We start from the raw sequence: 11,735 nt of genomic DNA, 5'->3' as shown, positions 1-11,735 counted from the left end.
CTCCACATAAAAAATCTGCCATTTCCTAAAAATCCTAAAAAAAAATGACTGTGTGCCCTGGCGGTACTTATAAGTCCACCTGTAAACATCGATCTAATACAAAGACAATTTGATTAAAATTGTATAGCTAGAAGTTAAATGCGTTTGCCTGACTATTGAAGGTGCCAATAAAAAATATTCGGGGTTGAAAACTTGAAAAATAAGATAAAATAAAGGGAAATCAGGAACGTGTATGAGAACTGTACAGAACAATTGTGAACTATCGATATAGCAAGACATTGAAAATGATGCCACACCATTAATTTTCAAAAAACATCGATCTCTCTAACTACCGGCGACTCAGGGGAGATAATACTATTTAAATTAATTACTTCAATAATTTAAAAAATTCGTATAACATTAAAAATAATACAGGCACTTAATTAAAGTGGTACTTATAAGTACCGTCAGTAAATAAAGGGTTAAAAGCTTGCTTTTATAAAGGTCTCATCCTTGTTTTATTATTTTCAAAGGTTACATTCCTGCATGATGCAGTTTTTCTTATTAATTGTAATTTATTATTAACTGCATTTTTAAAATCTTCAATTAATTCTCTTTAATTGTATATATTTCTCTGTGTATGTATACGATGCTATAACTTCCAATGAAATTATAACTAATGTTTTTTTCCTTTTTGAACTTAGGTAAACATGCATTTCCTCTTGCACCACCTCCAGTGTAAGCTGCAGCATTCATGAACAACCCTGAGCTCTGACACCTTAGTTGGGGGCAGTACATGATGGATCATGGGAAAGAGCTGCCTCCAATAACACTGAGTAACACTACAGTTGTGAGTTATTTAGTCATCTTGCCTTAATTCAAAATTATCTGAGCTAGTTGTAGGTTGTATTTCTAAATAGTTTCAAACAATATGTAGTCTTATTGAAACTATGATTGAGTACATTGCCAATATTCATAGCTTTTTATAAAATATGTAGATGGTCTTATAAATAAATAGCATTGGCATTATTTTTAAAGATTTGAAATCTGATAAAATATATTGTCACTAATTTTAATTTAAAATGTTTTCATTAATGCGTCTTATAGGTGTGACTTCTAATAATTTTAAAAACAGAATGTCTTAATATTTGTTTAAGTATGACTGGCATCACAACACATTAAAATGTAAACATGATCCACCTTTAAATTGCTTGTCATAATTACATTGGTTCCCAACTAGTCTCAATGCAATGTGTTTCTTAATTAATTGGCCCTCAACAAACTGGCTACCTTCAAAATAACTTCACACAAAATGGTTCATGACAATTTGGCTCTTGACTAAAGAACCAACATCATAATGACATAATGACGGATTGATCTCTAAGAAAAGTAACAAAAAGTGCATAAACATTCCACAGGAGCTTTATGTATGGCAAGGACTAAATCTTAAGTACTGTATAGCTTTATATTGAGAAGAAGCTTACTTTATGGCAGTATATTAGTGCAATCTGGGAGTTTCATGAACAGGAAGAGTTTAACTTATTGCAGATGCTGAAAATTCAGAAGAGCTTAGTTAAGTGGGAGTTAAACTCAAGGCTAGAGTTAAATGAAAAGCACATATTGTTGAGAGTCATAATTATGGGAACTGTATAGATGGAAACTGTTTTGTTGCTGGTCCTTCTTGTAAGAACCGGACTGATATAGAGTCACATGTAGTTAACATAATGGTCAGAAACTATGGATGAAGTTATTGCAGGAGCTATATTGATATTGATTGATAGGAGCTAGATTGATATTGATTGATACGAGCTATATTGGTATAGATTGATACGAGCTATATTGATATTGATTGATAGGAGCTATATTGATATTGATTGATATGAGCTATATTGATATTGATTGATAGGAGCTATATTGATATTGATTGATAGGAGCTATATTGATATTGATAGGTTCCTAATGTCACTGGCTCTCTGCTGGGCAATTTTGGCCACCACAGTTATCAGAATGTATAAGACTATTTAATGCTATTACTATTAGTACTAGCAAAACCAGAAGAAGAAAACCTCAGTGTGATGTTCTATTGATTGTATTATTTTAACCAGTAGCCTGCTCTCTCTCTCTCTCTCCCCCCAAGCAAGCTTTTTTTGGACAGTGGCACCTTTTTTAAAAAAAAGTATTCTGATTCACTACTACTTGTTCGATTAAATGCTTTCCACATCAGTTGTTTACAGAACTGAACTTTAATTTTAAAGAAATATAATTTTTAGCCCAAAGTTCGACCATCATCTGATGGTACAATTTGTTTAACCACTTAGTTTGAAGGTACATTCTTAAGTAAAATGACCATTGTAATTCAAACATTATTGAAATAAACTAGTACAATTTCTAAATATATCTAATGAATGAACCCAGGCAAACCTGGTGACGCTGATCCGTGTGCTAGTCTCAATGACATCACATGGGGACGTCCCCAGCTTTGAAGATGAATCAGACAAGCCAGCATGGTGGCCTGCAGATATTGAGTGGAGGAACCCAAAGTTCTACACTCAGGACCCTGCACATGTCAGTAGCTCAACTTTCATCATAGTTACCATTTTCTTGACTTGTTACAATACCAAATTTACTTTTTTCCTGTGACTGCAGAATGGTTTAGAGGTCCTACGCAAGCTTTAGTTCTTGTCATTTTTGTCTTTTTTTGTCCTGTTACAGCAGAATGGTATAGGTCCTACGCAAGTTTAAGTTTTTGTAATTTTTCTCTTTTTTGTCCTTTAGCCACAGAATGGTCTAGAGGTCCTACGCAAGCTATAGTTCTAGTTTTTTGTAATTTTTGTCTCTTTTTTGTCCTGTTACAGCAGAATGGTATAGAAGTCCTACGCAAGCTATAGTTCTAGTTTTTGTTATTTTTGTCTCTTTTTTGTCCTGTAGCCACAGAATGGTCTAGAGATCCTACGCAAGCTGGTCAAGAGCTGCTATTCATATCATGGTGTGGAGGATCTCCTGTGTCGAATCAATGAGATTCCTGTGTCAGACGATGAGGTCGAGGTAAGGAATCTTGTTTGAGGCATCTTGCTGTTGTGTCCAGCTTTTATAGAGCTGTTATCATGTTAAATCACTGACCACATGTCTCTTCAACAACTGACCACTTGTCTATTCAACTGACCACATGTCTGTTCAACAACTGACCACTTGTCTATTCAACAACTGACCACATGTCTGTTCAACAACTGACCACATGTCTTTTCAACAACTGACTACTTGTCTATCCAACAACTGACCACATGTCTGTTCAACAACTGACCACTTGTCTATTCAACAACTTACCACTAGTCTATTTAACAACTGACTGCTTGTCTATTCAACAACTGATCACATGTCCATTCAACAACTGACCACTTGTCTATCCAACAACTGACCACATGTCTGTTCAACAACTTACCACTTGTTTATTCAACAACTTACCACTAGTCTATTTAACAACTGACTGCTTGTCTATTCAACAACTGATCACATCAACAACTGACCACATGTCTGTTCAACAACTGACCACATGTCTGTTCAACAACTGACCACTTGTCTATCCAACAACTGACCACTTGTCTATTCAACAACTTACCACTTGTCTATTTAACAACTGACTGCTTGTCTATTCAACAACTGATCACATGTCCATTCAACAACTGACCACTTGTCTATCCAACAACTGACCATATGTCTGTTCAACAACTGACCACTTGTCTATTCAACAACTTACCACTAGTCTATTTAACAACTGACTGCTTGTCTATTCAACAACTGATCACATGTCCATTCAACAACTGACCACTTGTCTATCCAACAACTGACCACATGTCTGTTCAACAACTGACCACATGTCTATTTAACAACTGACTGCTTGTCTATTCAACAACTGATCACATGTCCATTCAACAACTGACCACATGTCTGTTCAACAACTGACCACTTGTCTATTTAACAACTTACCACTTGTCTATTTAACAACTGACTGCTTGTCTATTCAACAACTGATCACATGTCCATTCAACAACTGATCACATGTCCATTCAACAACTGACCACTTGTCCATTTAACAGCTGACCACTTGTCCATTTAACAACTGACTACTTGTCCATTCAACAACTGACCACCTGTCTAATCAACAACTGATCACATGTCCATTCAACAACTGACCACATGTCTATTTAACAACTTACCACTTGTCTATTTAACAACTGACTGCTTGTCTATTCAACAACTGATCACATGTCCATTCAACAACTGATCACATGTCCATTCAACAACTGACCACTTGTCTATTTAACAGCTGACCACTTGTCCATTTAACAACTGACTACTTGTTCATTCAACAACTGACCACCTGTCTAATCAACAATGTTTATTCAGGTTGTAGATGGTGTTGAGGTCATTCAACTCAATGACGAGGATGAAAATCAAGATGTGTCCTCAGCTGGTAGGATGTTTTAACATTATAGGGCATTAGACAGGTTCTTGCTACTTCTATATTAACCCATATTATCCCAAGGTCTCAAATTTTTATAATTTTTTGATATGGTTTAGCTTTTGGGCACTGAATAAAGGAACGACTATGGATTTTTTTTTTAAATCAATACTTTTTTAAATATCGATTTTTTAAAAAACGTCCCATAAATGGGACGCTAGCAACGAATGGCCCCATGTACATTTATTGAAAAATAAAATCATTTATCACGAAATATGGCTATTCACGCGAAAATTAAGCTGTATACTGATTTTTTTGTATTGTTAGACCAATGATTACATTGTTTAGGACAGCTAAAAATACTGATAATGATCAATTGGGTTAGCCATACCATGGTCTAAAATGCAGAAATTATGTTCAAAAGTCTAGTTTTCTTTCAATCTAACATCCATCAAAGTGGTTAACACTTGGAAATAAGTAAAGCTGTGACTAGTACATCTAATGAGACACACATGATCACAAATATTGTTATTATTTATCGAAAATGTAATATAATTAAATATAAATAATTGATTTTTTGGTGGGCGTACTTGAAATTTTCAGGGGTGGGGACTTAAATTTCAGGGGAAGGGTGGACATTGGTAAAAGTATGTTTTGTATATAAATTCCATTTTGTTCTGGGGGCAGAGCCCCCCCCCCCCCCCCCCCCCACCTTCCTCCGAAATGATGCCTGAAAGAAACTCTGCCCTCAGTGAATTTGCAAAAGATGATCCGGTCCAGTCCCAGATGTCATCCAGCCATCTTCTCTTTTGTTACCCTCGCTATCCCCCCCCCCCCCCCTCACAGGCGTACATTAGGACATCACACATCTTATTTCTAGGGCACGGATCCGTCTCTGGGGGCTTGTATTGAGTGTTCATGGCTCTCATCCATGTATGCACCTCACTATGCAAACGGCTCCCAATCTAACACCAGGGATCTCCTAAAAAAGTTAACAAAGTAAAACTGGTATTGGGAACCTTTGGAGGGGAATATTATTGGGGCATGACAGCTGTACACAGCTAATTCACATTTCTGCTATATGTAGTTTAAGCTCTCGTATATGAAGAGAGTTAACCAACCCCCATGACTGAATCATTTCACCTAAATCGTGGCCATTGTTATTATTCTGGTTTGTTATAATTTTAATATCACGCGCTAGTAAATTTACAGCAATACTAAATTAGTTTGTATTCAATGGTATTAAATACTTCAGTAAGTGTAATTCTGAAAAATTAAAAATAAAATGTAAGTTTTTCAATATTTGCTATTTTTTAATACAATAATATATAAGAAAATATAGCTCAAGGTCATAATTAAATATCTATAAATACTACTTAACACCACAAAGTCAACAGTACACACAGTCAACAATTGTTTCACCATAATAAATAACCATTTAACATAAATATTTGCATCTGTGTTTCTCGCTAGTGTCCAATAAATGTGACGTTTGTGTAACAATCTGCATAAATATTGGTCAAGGTCATAACTTAATATCTATATATACTACTTAACACCCCAAAGTCAGCAGTTAACAAAGTCAACAATTGTTTCACCATAAATAACCATTTAACATAAACATTTGCATCTGTGTTTCTCGCTAGTGTCCAATAAATGTGACGTTTGTGTAACAATCTACATGGGGCCATTCGTTGCTAGCGTCCCACTTATGGGACGCTTGTTGTACACTTGTTATAACGAAGTAGTAAAAAAAAATGTTATTCTTAAATTTTTATCAGATAGAAATATGGTACTGCTACAAGTTTCAATGTATTTTGCACTTAAAATGTTAATATTTTAGAAGATATGCATTTTCCTGTGCGCATGTTTTCTTTTTTCCGCCATTTTGACAAGTCCTGCAAATCCGGCACTATAACATTTTTATAAATAAATTTTTTTCACAAAACACACACAAATTCAATAGTCTAGCCATTTTCAAATACAATGAAACATAATTTGTGTTTTAACTAGTTTTTAATAAATTTTAGCAATTTTTTTTACAAGCGTCCCATAAGTGCGACGCTAGCAGAATATGGGTTAAAATATGAAATTGTATCTGTTAGGGATTCATGTAGTCCAAATTTTATCAAATTAAATCATAGCTGTTTTTGTTTTATCACCTACTTATGCCCAACTATTAAAACATAATTGTTTGATGTATTTTGTTTACATTTTCTAGCGTAAAAATATAATCTGTTATGCATGAGTTGAGAGACTTTGAATTCTAAATTATTTCAAACATCTGTTATTGATGATTGATTTCTAATTGTTTGGTGTTGATTAAAGTTGATAAACTTTTTTCTAATTTCTGTTGACCAGAGAGTGAAGGGCCGGTGTTTGTATGCTGCTTCTGCCTTAAACAGTTCTCCAGACATGACGCTGTCCTTGTCCACCAGAACATCTGCCGGGAGAACCACAAGGACTCTGGTTCTGGCAGTGACTCTCACAAGGATTCTGGTTCTGGCAGTGACTCTCACAAGGATTCTGGTTCTGGCAGTGACTCTCACACATCTGAGCACAAGGTTACCACTCACCAAGCTTTTGCTGGTGGAGATGCCATGGTTAGTCTACAAAAGCCTGCACCCAGGGAGGAGAAGCCACACCCCTATACAGCACCCTCTTCGTTGACCACAGTAAACAAGAAACCTGTGGTCAGCTTAAAAACACGGAGTCAGAAGAAACTGGATCAGATTATGGAGAGGCACAACCAGAGGAGGCTTATGATAAAAGAATGTAAGGAGATGAAAGAAGTTCCGTCCACGGGGGCCTGGTGGGTGGGAAACAGACAGAGGAGACGGAATACAAGTCACTATCAGCACCCCAGCAGGTACTTGTCACAAGATGCATTTCTGTCAGCCACGTGCCTGACCAAGAAAGCTGATCTAGAAGCCAAGAGTGAGGTAAAACAAGAGATAGACTTGGACTGCGAGATTGTATCCGTGGAAGGTCCACTGAGTGCCGTGCCCCCACCCTCATTTGTGAAACCACCATCAGCGTCCCCGCGTGCGTCCAGGTCGCTGATATCACAGTTGAGTCGGGACAGTGAGACCAGCTCTCGTAGAAGGCTAAGTTTTTGTTTTGTTGAAGATGAATGGGCTGATAAAGAAGCTCTAGAGGAAGGCAGAGATCCTCTCCAGATTTCTTTATTAACCCTGGACCTTACTTCACCCTTAGGTCAGCGCATTAAAAAATATGTCAAAGGTGAGAGTCACCTAAATATTATTAAAGACATTGAGGGTTATTGCAGAACTGAAGTAGACAAGGACAGTTACAATAAATTAAGGTATCGAAATAATGAGTTTCGAATAACTTTTAAGAAAAAGAGAAGAGGGTCTACTTTTGTTCATAAATACAAATTTAATCGTGAAGACAAGTTAGAATTCGACGAGCATATTCGAACTGGCCTGAGCACAAGGAGCAGACGCCTGCAGAGGAGGTTGCCAGTGTGTAAAGTTTTATTGAAAAAACTGTCCAAGGCTGAAATCAAGTCCTGGACTGAGGAAAGAAAGATAATCATAGCTGAGAATATTATTTATGATGACGATATCTGCATTACACAAATTGACATACCCGAGTCCAAAATTCAAGGGTTCCCGCAAGAGAAAAAAATTACACAGAACCCTGTGTACAATGCAAATCAACGATCCTCGCCATTGCACCAAAATCATTCGAGTCGCCCTCACCATCCTGTAAACAGGCCAGCGTTCTCATCACATCTGCCGCCATCACCACCTCATGTCCCGAATATTTTCAGGAATCGAACCACTCACACCCCATCACCGCCGAGGAACTCTCCTCACCACCACCCATCATCCAGGTCAGTAAATCCAGCCGCTCGCCCGTTGTCCAACACCAGGTTCACCTCGGGCATGAATGGCCAGACACCTGTAGCCTCCAACCATCATGTTAAAAATGGTAACTCCAGTCAGAGAGTGGATAAATTGCCCTCGTCTGCCCACCTTAGTCGACACACATCTCTTGCTCCTTCAACCTACTCTTTGGATAATTCTGCTTCTGACAGTACTCCACAGCCCAATAAGTATAGTCAAGGCTTTAACAGTCGGAGGAAACAGCAGTTAACCACACGGGAATACGATGGAGGGCCTTTTTCTCATGTCAATGGCAATAACACTTTTGGTGTTGTGGGCCAGCAAAGTGCAGGTGTAAAAAAACAAAATGGAGGCACTGGCCCTAATGTACGGAGACTATCAAACTTTGATTATTTCAGTATATGGGATGGTAAAATGCAGTCCTCTCTTGAGAGTCAGCATAAACCTCAGGCATATGGAGATACTTACTACATCACAGACACCCCCAAGTCTAGACCCCCAACTTTGTCCACCCTGCAGCACCGCAGACCCCCACAGACTAGTTTTTCATTGAACAACCGCAGACCCCCACAAACGAGTTTCTCTACAAGCAGGCCTAGATCAACAGCTCAATCCAATGTACAGAATATACCCTCCAGCAATATGAAAGGAGCCAATCCTAGAAACTCTTTAACCCCCAGCATTCCAGTATTGAAAAATACCAGACCCAGCCTGCAAGAACCCAGTGCCCAATCCTCCTCCCTGATGGAGCATTTGAAGAACACTGTTTCGGTTCCTTCTACGTTTTTAAATGATGATGATGACATCCAAGAAATAATATGTATAGATGATGATTAAATTTGCTGAGGGTCAATGTTGTGTGACAATAATTCCAAGACTAAGACGGGTATGGTAATCATCACATTGTGCTCATCATTTCTTCATATGGTCTCATTTTGTATTTGGTTTCCCCATACAAGCATTTTGTAACATATTATATGCTGCACAGTTGAATTGAAATCTGCACATTAAAAATTGAGCATTTATTATATTTAATTTAATGTTTCACAATCTGTTAGAAGAACTAAGCACTCGTTGTACAAAAAAGCTTTTAAGTAATGTACTGGCCACCATTCATAAGGTTTTTAAGGTTAGATTGGGCATTGTCATTCAGTTAATCAAATGATATATTAAAAACCGGAGTTTGCTATGAATAAAATGTGTGTAATTAAGCATTATATAAAACAGTAGCTTCAACACTTTAACTGGGTCAGAAAGAAAACTAATGGAGTTCAAGGCAATACTGGCAAGCAATAAATAATTTAAAAATTTTCATTTCTATCTAGATCAGAACTATCTGCTTTCTTTCATTTTTTAAGTTTAGATAGATAAATTACTTGATAGGTCTTGAAGAGTTACATCAATCTTTGTTAAATGGTATGTCTTTAGAGAGGATTTATTCCCAGTTCTTCACTAGCCAGTAATGTTAATAATGAAATTTGAAACGTTTGTTAGCCTATTACAATTTTAAACTGCTGGTTACATAGTGTAGTAGTCTCCCTTTTTGTGTTTGTACTAGTTTGTTGTATCTTACACTGCAAGTCTGTGCTATATACCATATGTTAATATGACAGCTTGCGTGCTTTGTTTAAGACAAAGCTTGCTTATACAAGTGTAAAACCTGATTACTGAACATAAGGATAGCCAGTTATTGCTGAAAAACATAGTTTTTCTAGTGTCAAACATAAAAATTCCTTTTAATTGTGTAAAATGCAGTTGCTAAATGTCACATTATTTTAGAACAAAAATTCTTGTTTTTAGTGTCCAATACTTAAAGCTACTCATGCCTCTTGGCAAATGCAACATACCATTTTTAGAATATTTTGTGCTTTAAATAGTTTTAAAATAATTAGATTTTTCATAATTATTTTTTTTTCTGCAAAGAAATTTACAAATTCAATACAGTATTATTTATATTTTATTAAGTAAAAAGTGGGTGCTCTTAAAAATTACAAAACATTTTTTTACAGTCTTGGTTTCAAGATTAAATTCAGTTTTGTTTATTTATTATCAGTTTAGGCTAGGAATTAATTAAGAATTTGTTGAGGCTTATACTAACCTACTCTTAAACAAATGTTAAGTATTCCTATTATTTATATGGTAATGACAATTACACAAGTCCACGCTGATGTCATAGGTAATGCACTATCATTTTATTGTTTGCACTGTGGTTGCACTAAAATAGTGTGTGATCTGTTTATTTTATGTGTATTTTGTTTTTAACTGTCAGAACTACAGCAACGCACAATATACTTTAGTATTTGAAACAGGATACTGAAGGTAATATTTATTTTTAAAACAGGCACATACTACAAGAACTGCTTTAGATTATTTTTCTTGTACAGAATTAGTGAATGTAGAGCCACTTTGTTGATAACCATAGTTAATTTTTTTTTTTACCAATCAAACCTTTTTTAAAGATTCTTAGTTTGAAACGGACAAATTAATATTTGAAATATAAACTAAACTCTATGAGTTCAAATAATGTGTTGCTAGGTAAAGCACTTAAGCTGCTTTACTTTCAGATTTTTTTTCCCAACCAATTTTTGAATGTAGAAATGTTTTAGATGGTTTTATTTAAAACTAGTATTACTATGTCGACCTTGTTTCATCACTGTTTAAAGCTTCATCTTATATAACCATGTTGTCCCCCACCCCCTTACCCCACTTTGCCTGTCTGACAAAACAGTCAATGCTTTATATTGTGACATTATTTTGTGATCTTGTACATTTGATTCATCTAGTATTTGATACTCATGCAAGTCAGTTCCATGATTAAATTAAATAATTGATTCTTTTAACTGTGTGTAGTTATTTCTTATTGTGAGGTTACAGTGTCGAGGAGAATCACATGGCCTGAGCAGATTAACATCTCACTTGACTTGTTAGAAACCCATACTGATCTCTCATCACATCTCTTCTCTCTCCACATCAGTCTCACCTCCACACATCAGTCTCACCTCCACACATCAGTCTCACCTCTCCACATCAGTCTCACTCTCACCACATCAGTCTCACCTCCTCTCCACATCAGTCTCACCTCTCCCCGCATCAGTCTCACCTATCCCCGCATCAGTCTCACCTCTCCCCACATCAGTCTCACCTCTCCACATCAGTCTAACCTCTCCCATCAGTCTAACTCCTATCCACATCAGTCTCAACTCCATATCTCACCTCTCCATATTAGTCTCACCTGCTCTCCACATCCAATTTCTCTCCCTTACAATTAGCTAAAGGTATTACTGCTAACCATAATATCCCACCGTATGCCAAAGTCATTGAAACTCTACTGCACCTGCACCATGGGAAAAGATGACAGTTCACCTTAAGTCGCTCACTAAAAAGCTCATGAAATTTGGATTCTTAATCCGAAGTGCGACAAACAA

The 11,735-nt window shown here is 36.5% G+C and overlaps 1 protein-coding gene across 1 annotated transcript; it reads left to right on the top strand.

Annotated features, from left to right (window-relative positions):
* Positions 1–686: 686 nt before the first annotated feature.
* LOC131948783 (uncharacterized) lies at positions 687–11,117 on the top strand. The gene is made up of 5 exons (XM_059310468.1): positions 687–829; positions 2,395–2,544; positions 2,908–3,024; positions 4,384–4,450; positions 6,800–11,117. Exons 1-5 carry the CDS (start codon positions 776–778, stop codon positions 9,145–9,147), a joined length of 2,736 nt encoding a protein of 911 aa, XP_059166451.1. The 5' UTR covers positions 687–775; the 3' UTR covers positions 9,148–11,117.
* Positions 11,118–11,735: the final 618 nt, after the last annotated feature.

The sequence above is a fragment of the Physella acuta genome, unplaced genomic scaffold, assembly GCF_028476545.2.
Source record: "Physella acuta isolate Inbredline_101_S28 unplaced genomic scaffold, ASM2847654v3 ptg000660l, whole genome shotgun sequence".
NCBI lineage: Eukaryota > Metazoa > Mollusca > Gastropoda > Physidae > Physella > Physella acuta.
Note: the sequence above shows the minus strand (reverse complement) of the source record. Positions and strands in the feature narration are given on the sequence as shown.